The sequence below is a fragment of the Macrotis lagotis genome, chromosome 8 (assembly GCF_037893015.1).
Source record: "Macrotis lagotis isolate mMagLag1 chromosome 8, bilby.v1.9.chrom.fasta, whole genome shotgun sequence".
NCBI lineage: Eukaryota > Metazoa > Chordata > Mammalia > Peramelemorphia > Peramelidae > Macrotis > Macrotis lagotis.
The window spans coordinates 115,778,214-115,796,412 of NC_133665.1; the positions used below are offsets into that span (position 1 = coordinate 115,778,214).

The 18,199-nt window shown below is 32.7% G+C and overlaps 1 protein-coding gene across 8 annotated transcripts in view; it reads right to left on the reverse strand.

Moving 5' to 3' along the window:
• TNS3 (tensin 3) overlaps nt 1-18,199 on the reverse strand; it is a 505,245-nt gene that overhangs the window by 174,634 nt on the left and 312,412 nt on the right. For all 8 annotated transcript variants that reach the window (XM_074198249.1, XM_074198251.1, XM_074198245.1 and 5 more), the window contains 4 exons: nt 15,405-15,455; nt 14,676-14,798; nt 8,726-8,790; nt 5,602-5,685 (listed from right to left, as the gene is read on the reverse strand). In XM_074198249.1, the coding sequence (XP_074054350.1) occupies nt 5,602-5,685; nt 8,726-8,790; nt 14,676-14,798; nt 15,405-15,455 (323 nt within the window). The remainder of the gene's footprint in view (nt 1-5,601; nt 5,686-8,725; nt 8,791-14,675; nt 14,799-15,404; nt 15,456-18,199) is intronic.

The following is an 18,199-nucleotide window of genomic DNA, read 5'->3' on the forward strand; positions in this document are numbered from 1 at the left end:
CTTCTTTCACAACATGATTACTCTGGATCTATGTTTAGCTTGGTTATATACATGTATAGCCTCCATTAGACTGCTTTCTGTCAGGGGAAGGGGAGAGAGAAGAGGAGAGAGAAAAATAGGAAACTCAAAACTTTGAAAAAAATGATTGTTGAAAACTACTGCTGCATGTAGTTGCAAAAAGAAAGAAGGAAAAATAGAAAGAAAGAAGGGAGGAAGGGAGGGAGGGAGGGAGAGAAAAAAGAAGGAAGAGAAGAAAGAAGGAAGGAAGGAGGGAAGGAAGGAAGGAAGGAAGGAAGGAAGGAAGGAAGGAAGGAAGGAAGGAAGGAAGGAAGGAAAGAAAGAAGGAAGGGAAAGAGGGAAGGAAGGAAGGGAAGAAGGGAGGGAGGGAAAAAAGAAGGAAGAGAGGAAAGAAGGAGGGAGGAAGAAAGAAATAAAGAAGTAATTTTTCTACTTTAAATTTTCTCAGATAGGAAAAAAATGGGTCAGGGAATTCATCCAGATACATTATTATTAGAAACTGACACATTGGTGCTATATTAGTAGAAAGGATGGTCTTGGAACCACCAGTGACTAGAAAATAGTAGATGCATAATAAATGTTTGTTGATTGATTGACAGCTACTTCGTCTGCCTCTGCCTAGTAAAGTGACAGAATATTTAACAGTGAGAGGCCAGGATGGCAGAGTGGATAGAGAGCTGACCTTCAAGACAGGAATAGTTGGATTCAGGTCCCAATTCAGATTTGTACTGGTGATATGTATGAGCCTGGGAAAATTGCTTTACTTGTTATTCTTGGCAAATTTATAAGACTATAAATGATAGAATAGGTGGTGACCTGCATTGACTCAAGAAATATGCTCACCTTGGAGTTCCCTATACCCCCAAATTAGGTCTAGTCTCTGTCCATATCATAACTAGAAAGGAATTCATAGAAGCAGGAAGCTTCATTATCCACTCCTCTTTGCATATGAAGAAAGACAACTTGTTGATGAGGCAAATAGAAAGGTCAAGATATTAAGTGGATTTCCCTAGGTCCTCCATTTAGTTAGTGGTAGATAGAAGCCAGGTGTCTGGATTCTCAGTGTGCTCCTCTTTCCACTATACTATGATTTCTCTTAAAATTGAACTCTGTAATAAGATGAATTTAAAATTTACAATTAATTATTTTCTAGTCTGCATAAGGTAAATTATGAACAAAACAATATTTTTTTTGGTTCTAATCAAAGGATAAATAACTCAAGTTCCATGTCTGTAATAGAAGCATATCAGCTATGAGAATAGTTGTCGCTCAAAACAGCAAGTATCACCAGGTGGCATGGGTCACAGACATGGTGTTTGAACAAGCTGGTTCTCATGGAGATATATTGTTTATGGAAAGTGGAGAGTGCTAAAAGAGAGAGAGAGAGAAAGAGAAACACATCTATTGCAAAAGAGTCTTTGTTGGAAACACGTCATTTGAAAGGGACCATTATTGACTCGGCCCTCATGATGCCTGACTCTGGATCTGATAGGTGCCTTTTACAAGTGTGTGAAATTTAAGTAATAAAGGATTGTTTTCCATCAATGTGCTTAATGAATAATGAACTGGCAAGACTAAATATTTATTAATATTTAAAGTCTCCAAGGATTCTCTTGTTATTTTTAATATCAACAACAGCTGTGTAAGCTACAGGATAAGCACATCAAGGTCCTTAGCCAGAATCTCTAAACTAATTAATGTACTCTGCTTATTTTAAGATTGATTCATTAAACTAAGATTTAAAATAAATTTCCAAAACCCCTGAATATCAGCATAGATGATCCACTAGTTGATGTCCTCTATTTGCTTGGAATCTATTTCCAGGAATTCAATTACTAAAGGACAATTTCTAGTACCTTACTTATTTTTTGGAAATCAATTTAACAATCAGTTTGACTGATTTCTCTAGGTTTGCTTTTTTAAAAAATTCACTTATTTGATAATCAAGAACTAATTGTGAAAAAAACTAATTGTGTACAGTGTTCAAGATGCTATATTTAGTGCTTGGTTCATATAATGATAATGATAATAGTTAACATCTACATAGCAAAGCAATACACACATATAATGTATGATACAAAAAATGATTGTTGAAAACTGCTGCATGTAGTTGCAAAAACAAAGAAAGAAAGAAAGAAGGAAAGAAGGAAGAAGGAGGGGAAGAAGGGAGGGGGAAAAAGGAAGACTGGAAGGAAGGAGGGAAGGAGAGAGGAAGAAAGAAAAAAGAAGTAATCTTTCCACTTTAAATTTCCTCAGATAGGAAAAAAAATGGGTCATGGAATTCATCCAGATACATTATTATTAGAAACTGTCACATTGATGTTATATTAATAGAGTGAATGACTGGCATGAAAGGATGGTCTTGGAACCCCCAGTGACTAGAAAATAGTAGATGCATAATAAATGTTTGTTGATTGACTGACAGCTACTTCACCTGCCTCTGTCTAGTAAAGTGACAGAATATTTAACAGTGAGATTAGCTATCATATGATGGCAGTTAGATGGTGCCACAGAAGATAGTATGCAAGGGCCGGAGTTGGGTGTTCTCTTCCTGTGTTCAAATTTGGCCTCAAACACTTACGAGCTGTGTAACCCTGGGCAAGTCACTTAACCCTGTTTGCCTCAGTTTCCTCATCTCTAAAATGAGATAGAAAAAAGAAAAATCATAAATCATTTCAATATTTTTGACAAGAAAACCCCAAATGGGGTCACAAAGAGTCAAACATGATAGAAAAATAACAATACAAAGTTATTATATATAAATAAATAGATGCTATATATGCCTAGATAGTCAGTGTCACTTTATCTTGTGTGCTCTCTCTCTCTCCCTCCATATATATATGTATATATACATATATATATATTTATATATTGTGCATAATACACAACAATGTCCTCACAACAATGTTCTGAGACATGTACTATTATTAACATTCAAGTTCACAGACAAGGAAACTAAGAATTCCTGATGCCTGAAGCAGGATTTTATTGACTTCAAGATCAGTATTTTAGCTATTACATCACTAGATGCCTATTAATGACTTGCATCCATATAATATTTCATATTATAACATATTTATTATCTAAATGATATATAATGGAAGCACCAATTATTTTTTGTTGTTTTTTCTTTAGGTTTTTGCAAGGCAAATGTAGTTAAGTGGCTTGCCCAAGGCCACACAGCTAGATAATTATTAAGTGTTTGATCCAGATTTGAATCCAGGTACTCCTGACTCCAGGGCTGGTGCTCTATCCACTGCGCCACCTAACTGCCCCAGCACCAATTATTTAGTAGTATTTAATGCTTACAAAATGCTTTACATACATAACCTTACTTTGCTAATGGAAGAACCCAGTGAGGTCTTAGATAAGAGTAAATATTGTACTCTCAATTTCAAAGATGAAAAAACTGAGACTTAGAAGCACCATCCCCACAATTAGACAGTTACTGTCAAAGCTACAACTAAGGCAACCATCTTTCAACTCAAGGTGATGCAATTCTATTCTGCTCTCTCTACAATGATCAATTAAAAAAAAAAAAAATATATATATATATATATATATATATATGATCTATATTATGAAATAGAAATATAAAAGAATTCCTGCCTTCAATTAGTTTCTATTCTAAGGGAGACATAGTTCAGAATAAACTATATTAAGGACAGTCTCCTTCATTGTTACAATTTTATCAGATAGCAAATAATGACAGCCCTTCACAGAAAGACTTTTTTCTTGTAGCATGCCCTATTTGAAATATATAAAATCAATGCTTCAAAATATACCAATATGGGAATTAAGAGAAACAACTGCAACTTTGTAGATTCCTTTGAAAATCATGTCTCTATTTTCTATAGAACTCTATGCATCCAACTAGAAAAAAATGTTAGATTTTTTTAAACAGTTGATAAGACCTGTAAAACAGATCTTGTTGGAAAATTATAGACAATTTATCCTGAAATCATGACCAATGTCAATAGAATTCTATAAAACAACAGTAAAAGATACCTGTAATCTAAGGAAGGTTTCTCTAAACTGGTTTAAGTCAAGATACAGAATAAGACAATGTAAGAGTTTGTTTTGCTTCACTACATAAATTTCTTTTAAGTACTCTTTTTTGTTTTATTGAAGAGAATATACACAGAGATAGATTAGATAGAGGAAAGATAGATAATTTACCTTTTTTGTTCTACTATGAAAATGGAAATATACATTTTGGGCATTTGTTAATTTCAAAATAAAATAAAATAAATGACAAAGAAAAGGAAAATGCAAATAAACTGTTTGAATAACAACAATGGCTAGAACTAATACACCATTTTAAGATTTGAAAAGCATTTCACAAATATCTCATTTGATCCTGCAGCAACATTTATTAGATTATGGAGGTTATTTCACTTTGCCCAAATAGTAAGTATCTGAGACAGGATTGGCATGTAGGTTTTCCTGATATGTAGGTCATGCATCCTAGGAACTTTCCCTAACAGAAATTATTCGTAGCTAAAATTTCTTCCCTTTCATTCTCTCATTAATATATTGACTCCATTTGAGTGAATAGTTCTTTCCACACTAGAAAGCAGCAGATGTGCTTTCCATGATTTCAACCATGTAGATAGGACACTTATGATACTATTACAAATAAATCTCAGATATGGAAAATATCTTTGCATTTTTATTTTATGATTATAAACTGTTTATTCAGTATAGAATGTATAGGGCAACTACATATATTTGATTTTATTTACTTTCTGGTTAGTAAGCAACTAAGCAAGCACAACTAAATGTGCTCTACACCCCTCCCAGAATGTAAATTCCATAGAGAGCAACTAGGTCTTTATACTATATAACTCCTTAAACACTAAGCAAAGAGCTTGGCATTGAAATGGAGTCCTGATCATTACTGCATGAATGAATGGATCAACCAATTACCAATCAATTTCCAGGTATTGAGGAGAAAGCACTCACTCTACTTCCTACCAAACTCCTTTTGGAATTATCCTCTCCACTTAAAAGTTGCTAGAAAGGTATGTGTGGTTTTTGCCTTCAATCTAATTCAGTAACTATTCCATGTATGGCTCTATGGATATTAAGAAAGAATAATTCAGTCCCCTACAGACTTCTATTGTCCTAGAATATGTATTTAACATAGAAAAGTAAAGCCAAAGAAAGCTCAACTAACCAAAAAAAAGAAAGAAATGAAATGAAATTGATGCATTAAATGAGTGTAGCAAAAAAAAGATCAAAATTATTGAGAAGCAAGAAAATGAAGAAAAATTTGAAAACTATAGACAGAAAAGAACACAATAACATGAAGATTAAATATCCTTTGTAACTTCCCTTGCCAACTGGCATTCAGCTTCCACATAAATACATGCAGTGATCCAGAGACTAATACCTCATGAAGCAGTCAATTTCATTTTTGGACAATTCTGCTAATAAGGTTTCCTATACATTAAGTTTAAATTTGCACATGCATGCATAAACATATATGCATGTGTGTGAATGTATAACAAGCATAATATAAAGATTTTTCAATATTAAGGATTGCATTGATCATTTTATTAATAATGAAAAACCACCTACCTTTTTTGGGATGGCTGCATTAAAGCTGAAACTTTATCATCAAAAAATTTCTTCATTGCGAATCTGTCAAGAGCTTGATCAGCACTATAGAAGAAGCCAAAAACATGTTATCGGAATCATACTTTTCCCCAGATTCCAGGCATTTTTCTGCTGTTCTGAATCAAATACAAACCTCACTGGACCACATATAGAGAAGCCTTGTTCCCAATCCCACCAAAAATATAGTATGTAAACTTCACTGATCAGAATGTTTTTATAGCAAAGGAAAAAATATATAATTTAGGATGTAAAGATAGTTCCTGGGGATTATTAAAATTCTGAGTCTGTAATCACAAATCCCTTTCTATTATCTGTTTAAAATATTACCATTTAGCTACATTATGGAGATGAACAATATAAAACTGAATTAAGGCAAATGAAACTAGTTTTCAAGGTACTGCCAAAAAAGAAATCCATAGAAGCACATTTTATTGGACCCAGGCTAATTTCTAGAATAGTACCTACTAGAATTGACTTTTCTCCAGCATCATTAAAATTGGAGCTGTTTCATCATCTCTTTAACAAAAAGTAACCAAGAAACAGTTCTAGAACCCTGAAAATTTTGTAATTTCTTTGCTCTACTAATACCTGCCAGCCCAGAAGTACAAAGCTGTAGCTACTTATTCCTAAGCAGGTATACCTCATCATAAGACACAGACTAAGCTAGCTAGAAGGTAGGGATTTGCAGAAGTCAGATTCCAGTTCTCACCTGATTCTATTCTCCCACTACTTTAATATGTCATTCTAAGAGAAAGTAAAAAAAAAAAAACTAGCAAAAGATTTTGGGAAGTTACATGAGTCAATAAATATGGTAGAAGAATTGTACAATTGAAAGTAGACAATTGCAAAATAACACTTTAAAGACTTGTGATTTCTTACATAGGAGTATTCCCTCCACTGATGCTAATGAAATTCAAGGATGTGCTACAGCCAGTTCAAACCAGCTTATACCTCAGAGAATAACTATTAAGCTTTTAGTCTGAGTCTTTACACTTCAGAAATTTGCAAAAGCACAGAGTTTTGTTTATGATTTTGATAATTACCTAAACTTTATAAAGTGTTAATAATAAAGATTAAAATTAGAAGTGTTATATATGTCTCTCTTTACCTGATCTGGAAAGATGTCTATTAAACATATCCTAGAATATCCCCGCTGAAATCCCTCCAAGACTTGGTAAATGGAAACCACTGAGGCAAAAAAAATAAGTGTGACTCTAGGGATGAGAATCTTCAGTCTACACTAAAATTGTCCTAAGACAAACATATCAGTTTTATTACTAGTAAAAATTATCTACAATTTATTACTAGATCAAATCTCAATTCTTTCTGGTTTTATAGAATCTATCAGAGATTGTGATTTGGTGCATGGTTTCAAGAAAGTAGGATCACTTTCATATCACAGTAAAGCATGAGAGAACAGGTATAATAGTTATAAGATGTAAAATATAAAATTTGGTAGAAATAATTCAGATTTTACTTTTGTAGTCAAGGATACTAGAAAAAAAAGGATCTAATAAATCAGAAACTGGTTTAAAAATTCCTGCTATCTCCTTCATTGGCTTAAGAGTTTTAAGTTTGAAAATACAGGCATTTACCCAAAGGAAACAGACAAACTCACAAGCATTCCTGTATGTGTGAGAATTACCCAGACTATATGGAGCTTGAATTCCACATAAAACTACAGTTTGTCAGAAGCTAACAGGAATATTAAGGGTGGTCTAACTCTTCATATTTCTTCAGGTAAAATCTGATCTTTGACAAACATATTTGAATTAAATGGTTGATTCAAGGTGACCAGGAATATTAATAGGACAAGGCCATAGACAAATGCTAATTCTCACCAAAGTAAGCAAGTGAGTGGGTAAGTGCAGTGCTTAGTTTAAGTTGGCTATCACCAGTCAGGAAATTTAGGAAATCTAGGGATTAGGGTTTTCTCCAAGGCAGGAAAAAAAAATTTGTTTCTAGAAAAAATATTTTGAAAGTAAAAATTTACTTCTTAATGCAAAAAGGGAAATAGTTTTTCTTCACCATATGAATGGTCTTAAATTTCTTCCTATGGACACAAAGCAAAGGTTGTACAGGCAAAGAAAACGATTAAAGAGCTCATGGTTTATTAGAGAGGTATGTTAAATAACAAAAGGGGCATTTGTGAAAAATTAAAACTGACAAGTAATTTAAACTTATTTTATTTTTGTCATCAGAAATGAGAAATTTATAAAATAAATCACTTAAATCTGGTCTTTGGAACCACCACCTTATCTCTACTACTTACTGACTCCCCACTTTGATAGTCTCTAACTCAGTCATACACTTTCCCCAATTCCCAAACATCTCTTTCTTGGATCATCATCATCATTTCTCGTAAAAGCAGAAAGATTAAACAAACAGACATAGCTGTGGAGAGAACATAGTTCTTTTACACCCTCATTCTAAAGACCTAAACCATATTAGTAAGAGGTGAGTATGTACACACACACACACACACACACACACACACACACACACACACACACAGACACACACATACAGATAATCCACCTATTACTTTTCTAAATATGTGTGCCATATCTTGGATATACAACAATAGAGAAGTAGGTTTCAAAAATCAAGCATGACTCCTAAATAATAAAACTGATTTCTTCTAGCCATGCATGAGAGTTCATTGCATTGTTTTTCTTAAGCAACAGTTATTCTAAAATATGAACATAGGCTCTTAAATCATTTTTACCACCTCTATGAAACCGGTAGATTTCTACATTCTTAAAGTGTTAAACTAGAGAACTCATTTACACAAATATGAAATTCAGAGACAGTCACTACAACATTCTGAATTTGAAATGTAAAAAAAAGTCACAGTTGAAATCCATTTTCTGACAGTAGAGGCATAAAAAGTTAGTCCTGCAGAAGACCTCAGAGACTTCCAAATCTAACCTCATCATTTTACAGATGAAGAAACATTTACCTAACATGACCATGTTGGTTAATGGCAAGCCTGGAGCTAGAAGTCACTGCTAATAACCAGTTCTCCCTCCATAAAGTTAAATGATAAACAGTGAAAATATATTTGATTTTATTTCCATCTTACCTGGCAGACACGTTGGTGAAATGCATGTATGATGATATGATCACTCCTATCCGTCCTTTTCCACCCTGAGGGAATGAAAGAATAACTTTATTTTATTTTGAAATAGTAAGTAGAGCTGACTATAAGCTCTTGAAATAAAAGATAGAACCTGATTAAGAGATGAAATCAAAATTTTAGCTCTAGGGATTGGTAATCACTTGGGATTGCTGCTTTCTATGACAGTCTGTTAGTACATGGGGAAGAAACTCAACCTTCTAATTTTATTGGTAATTTAGGATTTTCAAGATGATGAAAAAAATCAGAGCAGCTTTTAATTGAGGTCAATTGAAGAGGCTGAGCAAAAAGCTCAATATGGTACTAATTAAAATAATATCAATTTATAACCCAAGAAAATTGACAGCAAGCTGCTGGGTTTCCATTTCACAGAGGTAATGCTCCCCCTGCTGGTGCAAGTGAGGAACTATGCACTGAGCAAAAGCAATAGAGTTAAAATTATCTTCTCTTAGAGACAGGCTACAAAGGATCATAAGACAGTAATGTGATGATAACTCCAAGTACACATTTTCTCCAAGTACACCAAGTATGCCACTTTCTTTTTACTATCCTTTGTCCCTAGATATATCTATAGGTGTTAATTTCATTGAATTTTTTAATCATCTTTCTTTCAATAATACAAATAATAATAATAATAATAATAATAATACAGATAGATATATGGGCAAATATCTTACCAACCTCTCTATAATACAAGCTCCTCAATGGAAATGAAAGATGGAGCTGTTCATCTTTTTACCTCCAGCTACAGCTACAATGCCACTATAGTACTACTCCTACTCCTCATTCCCATGACACTTTAAAGTTGGCAAAGATCTCATTTATGGTAAATAAATAATTTAGGAAAGGTATCTGTATAAAAACATCATATGCCTGAAAGGTGGAAATGTGCAAGTGATATTCTACTATGGATAGCTATCCTTAACTTTTAGCAGTCACTTCCCAACGAATGAATGATTAAATGAAGGCTTACTGGAAAACAGTACAATTTGAAATGCTGTTTTTGTAAATATTCTTAGTAATGTTCCTATATGCATTCAACTTTAATTAAACGTTCACCTAAATCTCAACCTTTAATGACAAAGGTTAAAAAGGATGAGATTCATTCCCTGGTAAAAAAAATACAAGTCATAATTTTCTCAGAAACTGTCAAAAGAGATGTGAGTTGAAAAGCAAAAAATAATAATATAATAACAAAAAGAAATTTTAAAAGTTTTCTTCTGGTCCACATATAAGTGGTATACTATCTTATTAAAATAAAGAACTTTACAACAGTTTTCTCAATTTGATCTTCCCCAAGACGCTGTGAAGTAAGTAGAGAAAGCATTATGCCTTTCATTTTTGCAAAGTAGAAAGTCAAAATTCAAAGAGATTTGCATAGCTTGCCTGAGATCATAGAGCTAGATATATTTTTGAAGCAGTGAATTTAACTCTGAAACACTAGAAAAGCAATACTTTAGCATATACATAGACATTCTTAAGACAAATTATTTTATAATTTGCTGACGTTCACTTCCTAATATAAATATCTAAGAAATAAAGGGTCTTGGGGAACAGGTTCTATAAGTGAGAATTATATATTTCTACTGAATTAATAATAGATTAAAAATTAGAAGGTGGAGAGAAGAGGGAAGAATATCTATCATTTCCACAAAGTTAAGGGGGGAAAGTACATAGTAGTAATAAGAATCTGTCCATTTCTTAGCATATCCAAGCCAAGACAAGCTTAAATATCTTAACAATTTCTGGCATGATAGTCTATGAGATATTCATTCTGGAAAGCACATGAATTTTGACAGGTATCAGCGATTTTACCCAACAGTTATGATTTATGACAAGCCTTGGTTAAAGCCAATGTAGGTAATATTGAATTAAAGGTGAACTAATCTTTCATGGTTTGTTTTCTAAATGTTTCCAAAATGTATTAAATAGTTTACATGACATCAGTACAAATGACTGATAAATCATTTTTATGAGTTTTAACATGCTTCCTATTAATTCATCCAACAAGTTTTGTCTAGAGGTAAAAGGAACAGTTGTTCAGGGGAAGTAAGTGTTTTAAAGACCCAAGACAGTAAATCCATCAGCTATTATATCTTGATTTATTCTTTTTGAGTAATATTCTGGCTAATTTATTTCACGTATAGCTGAGGTAAGAAAGTGAAAAGGAATGAACTGTCTTAAGGATGTAATCTGAAAATGTATAATAGATTTTAATAGTTACTTCTAAAAAAGAATGGAAAAAAGGGAGGGAGAGTTCTAAAACTAAAACTGATGAGGAAAGACCCAATGATTATCATGCAGTTTTGTCTTAGAAAAAATATTTGTTACTTTCTTCGATTTACAAAAATATGTAAATTTCTGAAAGAAAATCTGCCTGAGTACATGTGTTTTTGAAAGACCACATATGTGTTCTTAGATATTGATTAACTGAATAATTGATCTACAAGAGGACCAAAGAACATGACCAGAGAAAATAGTCAATGAAAACAGATGTGGGAGAAGCAAAGAAACAGGCCAATTTTTTTCTTTATATTTTATAAATGATAGGTAGGATTTATGTAATGTGAAGGTTTGCAAAACATTTAACAAATAGTTCATTGTATCCTCTCGATAAATTTGGAAAGTGGTGTATTATTATGCCTATTTTATCAGTGAGGCAGGCAATAGTTAAGTGACTTCCTTTGAGTAAAGGTCTGAGGCTAGAATTAAAGAAGGGATTTCTTGACTCCAGGTCCAGAACTCTATCCACTGAGCCACTGAGTAACTTTAGTATAACTTTCCTATAACTGATCAGTGGTGTCAAAAAATAGAAATGTGGATGCATAAAGGCACTAAACCAAACCCAAGAATATCTACTGAGTGCTGGATGTTGTCTTAAGAACCACATATTGATATTATCTACATTCTATAGTATTTTTATTTATTTTGCTAAATATTTACATCTGGCTTGGCAGCACAAGGGCTATTCCTCTATTTTGATTCATCTTTAATAGATAATGGAATCTACAGTAAATAGTATTTTTAAATGTCAATAAAAACTTAATTCAGCTTCATTTGGGAAGTTAGAAAATTGGTTCTTTAATTCCAACATGTTTCAAAATCCTTGTGGTAAACAATTTCTGAAAATCTACACTTACATGGGTGAACTATCCAAATGTCAACTCAGAGTTTCATTGTCCTATTTTAAGTGGGACTTCATGATCTCATAGATCTCTTCCATCTTTGAGATTCTCTGATTCTAAAATTTGAGAAGTGATACTCCTTCAAGGAGGTACTTAAAGTATGTGTGAGAAAAGCAAGGAAAACTTTGAGAAAGCTCCTCAGAAAGCTCTCCACCAATAGCAGTTACTTGGATTAGTCATCTCTTTTAAATGCAAATTCCACTAGAGAAATTTAAATCTATCAATAAATTGCCCTCTTGTATAATCTACTTGAATTCATAAATTCTTGCCACTTGACTAAAATGTCACATTCATTTTTTCAGAGGATTTACAGAGAAAATTTGAGAAATATGTGAAAAAGCATCAAAATGAAAATATGAGGGCATTTTGTACTTGAAGGATGAAAAGGGGGGAAAAGAGGGCCTAAGAAGGAGAGGAGATAATGTGAATTAAGAGAGGACTATTTTAAATAAAAGAATATAAGATTGTCTACTTTCTGCTTTTGCTAATGCGTTATGATAGTAAAAAAGAATGTAAGGCATTGATTTTTTTTTTTTTACTTATCTTAAGTGATCATTTACAAGTTCCTTTAGGCAAATGAACAACAGTTGTGTTAAACTTGTAAAGGCTGTGCCATACTGTACTAGTTCTTTTGGCAGAGTGCCTTGTAACAGATAATGATTATTAAGGGTAATTCATCTTTGAGTAAAGAAATGAGTTCATAAGAATGTAAATCCCTTATAGGAGTCACACTGAATATATATTCATACATATACCCATATATGTATATAATACATAATATTAATATATAACAATATTAACATTTAATTTATATTCAGATAAGATTAGTTGAACTTAACAGTCTCTAGAATGGAATGTTGATTCACTTTAACTAAATATTCTACTTTTACTGTAGAATTACTAAGTATACTGACTACAATTGAATATTAAAAAAATAAGGGAAAAACATCCATAAATTTAAAACAAATGTCCTTTTAAGATGAGAGCAAAAATTGAAAGGAGAGATTCTAAACAATTCAGTGAAGATAATGAACACATTACTAGTTCATTGCTAATAATGAACAGGTTATTGTCAACAGGCAGGCACCTATTTTTTTTAAACAAAGACTTTACATAAAACAAGTTTTTAAAATCATTAAACTATCCTACTAGACATACCATGAATCCATGCAATTTCTCAGTCACACATATGTGGCCAATATAGTCATAACATATTTGGGCCTCAAATTAATAAAATTGTATTAGAGGGTTATTTTGTTTGACTAAATGAATAAGATAATCTATGTCAAGGGCTTTGTAAACCTTCATGTATCATGTCCCCTATTAAGTTCATCTGGAGTCAGAAAGAACCTTAGTGAGCCTAGAATGAAGTTTTTCAAATTTGTGGTCCATGGATATCTAGGGGTTCCCAAGAATCCTTTCAGTGGTAGGTCAATGAAAGCAAAACTATTTTCAAAATTATACCAAGATATTATTTGCCTTTTAAATATATTCCTTTCTTAATCACCATATACAGTAATGGCAATATTATAATGATTAATTAATTTAAATGACATAACAACTCTGATCAATACAGGATTTAAGACAATTCAAAAGAATGCATGATGAAAAATGCTATCCCCTTCCAGAGAGAGAACTCATGAATTTCTAGTGTAAATTGAAATACAATTTTTTCTCACTTTCTTTGTGTTTGTCAAGGATTTTTAATACTATGTTAACATGATAATATATTTTGCAGGAATACATATATATATATATTATATATAATAGATAGTCTTAGATGGAGAAGGAAATGAAAAATCATTCCAGTATCTTTGCCAAGAAAATTCCAAATGGAGTAATGAAGTGTTGGACACCTACTAAAATGACTGAACAATAACAAAAAGCATTGATATCATATTGCTTGCTTTCTCACTGAATTGGGAAGAGGAGATGGAAGGATAGAATTTAGAACTCAAATCTTTTTTTTAAAAGACTGTTAGGGGTGGCTAGGTGGCACAGTGGATAGAGCAGCGGCACTGGAGTCAGGAGGACCTGAGTTCAAATCCGGCCTCAGACACTTAAAGTTTGAGAAGTGCTCATCTAGTCCAGCTCCCTCCTTTTGTAGAAGGAAAGGAGGTTATGAAAGGGGAAGGGACTTAAGCAAAGTCACACAGGTAAGAAGCACTGGAGGAAGCCTTTGAATTCAAGTCATCACTCTCTAAAGTCTATCTTCTTTCCACTATACCATACTTCCTCTTTTCAATTTTTTAGCCAAGAATGAGAAGTAGCATTTATAGTACCATAAATTTAACAAAGTACTTTATAAATATTATCTCATTTTTCCCCACAATGACTCTGAGGTAAGGGCTATGACTACTCCCATTTTATAGATGAGGAAGCTGAGGAGAAAAAGAGTTAAGTGACTCGCTCAGGGTTATACAACTAGTAAATGACTGAGGAGTGAACTTGAACTCAGTTCTTCTTGGATCTAAGTTCATTGTTCCATGCACTGATTCAAAAACCATTCTAAAGAATATCAAAGGAAGAAGAGTAAAAGCATTTTAAACTTTGTAAATTATTACCTAGATTGCTACTTTTCTTGTTGCCCTCAACCATAAAAAAACAAAAAACAAACCATGAGCTCCATTCATTTCTCCTTAGGATAAAATTATTTTTAATTAAAAATTAAATTAAACTCAAATAAACAAGATATAATGCATCTTGCTTACCCTGCAGTGAATGACCACTACATGCTGAGGGTCACTGTTTAACCAGTTCTCTTGGGCCTTACAGATGGTACACATCTTATCAAGGGGAGGGGCATGGAGGTCAGGCCAACCCACATCCATAATCTAGGAGAAAAGAAATTATATTTACTCATTATATAAAGTATAATCTTTAGTTAAACTGAATCAACATTCTAATACTTTGGATTACAAGTTCACTTCATAGATTAATTGTTAATGTGAATGAGGAAAAATTTGCTTCCATTTCTAAAAAATACCAAGTTTTATGTAACACCTACAAAACATCTCTTCCAAAGTTTTCTCAATATTTCTGAATGTGGAATACCAGTTTTAACATGATTTTTCCAAGGTTGTTAATGGTTCAAGGATATTTGGGTGTGGGCATAGAAACAGAAGGTTGTAGGACTAGGAAGCAATGGCTTAGGGCTTGCCACAAATTTCTCTGATCAAATTGAAGTATCAGTAAGCAAAATCCAATTGACCATACATACTGTTAGTTACCTTTAAAAAATCAAGGAATAAATTATGAATGGGAAATAGCAAAATTATCTAAAAACAAAAGTACATAAAAGAATGGAAAAACTGAATCACAAAATACATTAGACTCAGAGACAAACAAAGAAGAGATCACACAGGTTATATGAACACAAAAGATCAGCAATCAAAAATTGAAATAGGTTGAATAAAGGTTATTGGGAATAAAGTCAGTACCTTTGGGTTAAGCTTCGTAAGGTCATATCTCTTTTCAGAGAGATTTATCACCTATAAAGTAAAAAAAAAACATAAATATCAGACTTTATAAAGGTATTCTTTTTCTTTAGTTTTTTGCAAGGCAAATGGGGTTAAGTGGCTTGCTCAAGGCCACACAGCTAGGTAATTATTAAATGTCTGAGACCAGATTTGAACCCAGGCACTCCGGACTCCAGGGCTAGTGCTTTATCCACTGCGCCACCTTAGCCGCCCCTATAAAGGTATTCTACAAGCTATTCCTTTCAAAAATAGAAAGAGAAACACAATTTAATTCCTTATCATCTTAGGCTTGGTGGTTTTTATGTACTTAAAATAATAGGTATAGGACTTGTGATTTCCTTGAAATAGGGAAGTGCCAGGCAAGAAAGTCATTAGTTGGTGTATTAGATAGAACACTGGGTCCATCAACAGGAAGATCCGAATTCAAAATTAGCTTCTGTGAAATTGGTCAAGTTATTTTAAGCTCTGTCTGCCTTAGTTTCCTCATCTATAAAATGGGGATCATTACAGTACCTACTCCAGGGTTGTTGTGATGATCAAATGAAATAATATTTGTAAAGAATTTAGCAGAGTATCTGGCACATAGTTTGTTACTTTCCCTTCTCCCTTCACCCTTCCCTTCTACAATGTTCTCTGTAAAGTAAACTCTTACGAAGTTGTCAAAACCTTCAGGTACTCATTGTCATGATCCAAATAGAAAAGGATAAATCGGAAAAATAATGATGATGACCAAAAAAAAATCTTGTAGGGGATAAACAGCCCTGGGATACTGAAATGAACCTTGCACTTAGAATGGGAATTTCTAGGTTAAAACTTTATCTCCATCTGAAGGCAGACCAGAGCATACTATTTTCACTTTTTAAAATTGTTTTTTTTCTTTCTCATTTTTCCCCTTTTGTGTTTGTTTCTTCTTTCACAGCATGACTAATATGAAAATGTGTCATGGGAACTGTCAGGGGTAGGGAGGAGAGGAGAGAGGCAGAAAATTGTGGAACTCAAAATCTTACAAAAAAATCAGTGTTGAAAACTATATATAATTGGGGAAATAAATAAATCACATCTCCAATACTAATATATCATGATATAGCTTCTTAATTTAATTCATTTGATATTAGCTCTAAAGGGACCTTAGTGGTTATCTAGTACAGGTCTCACTTCAAAAACAAATTAAAGATTAGGTAATTAAGCTCTAACTAGATGGTGACTTGACCAAGGTCAAAAAGAGAATTAATTGAAGAGCTTGAAGTTCACTAGAGTTTCTCTGATTCCAATCCAGCACTTTCCTCAATGGCTGCTGCTGCTGCTACTACTACTACTACTACTACTACTACTACTACTACTACTACTATAACTAATTTTCCTACAGAGTTTTAAGCATTTTACATGTTCTATTTCATATGGGTCTCACAATAACCTTGTTCAGTAAGTGCTATTATATTACACTTATTTTAGAAAGGAGGAAACTGATATAAAAAGAATTAAGAAAATTGTGCAAAGGAACACATTTAATAGATAATAGATAATAAGATTTAAACCCAGGTATACCACATCATCTACCTGCCCAGCCCAATCAGGGACCAAAATTGTTCAGTTTTCCTCTAGCCTAAAAAAATTCATCATTCAGTCTTACTTAATTTCTCAGACTCATTTCAAACTACTATACCTTCTCATTTCTTTTTTTTCTTTTACCAAACTTCACAAAGTAGTTATCGATGCTCCAGAGGTCCACTGATTGCTATCTGACTTTCATCAAAAATACTAGTGAGTTTTCTCTTTTAATTACTGAAGACTTCTCTATCTACCAATACAGTGGTGTTTCCTTAACTCTCATCTTTGATTTAGTTGCAATGCTTTATATTCTTGACTATTCCCAAATTCTCTTTTTCCTTGATTTCAAAAAAGAAACAAATCTTCCTCTTTTATTCCTCATGTATCATTTACAAGCTTTAGTTAATGCAAAGTTAGAAACTATTAATAAAGGATGAATTATAAGTATTTATCATATGCCTTCCTTTCATTTTTATGACTTGAAAATCTTAGCTTATACTAAAGTTCTTTTTAATAGAAATAGATTACCCTTTCTGGCATGATTTGTAATTGCATAATCAAATTTCATATTGTAGAATCTTCCATCTTCCTTTCTGGAAGCAAAGGGATCATAATAACCTTTATCTAAAATTCTTGAGATATATCTCTTTTTTGTATCATAGGATGATAGTCTTTTGGAGAGAAACAGGCCTTTGAGGTTTACCTTTTCCTATTTCTTTTATAGATGGAGTAACTGAGGCCTATGGCATTTTACATGTCCAAATTCACACAAATATTAAATAGCAAAGTTGAAACTGGATTACAGATATTCTGACTTAAAACATAGTTTTACTTCAAGACATAGTAGATTAGTGGAAAACCTAAAATCAAAAAATTCCCTGAGGCAGAATACCTACAGTGATGCCATTTAGAACATAAAGAAATGCTTCTAAAATTGCTAAGGAAAAATCTAATAGTACATTTGAATTTACGTATTATTAATTAGGGTATTAACTGAACTGAAATTCATTGGCAATAGATTTCAGTTACAACTGTAAAAGAAATTCAGTCACACAACTTCTGTACTACAAACTCATCCATCAGGTTCCAGATCATTTTATTCAGTCATTAGTTTAATGAGTACAACAGATGACATGTAATGTAAGCAAGTAGATCAATTAAGAGACTGGTCTGATCATGAGAAATGAATGGAAATAAAATACTCATAC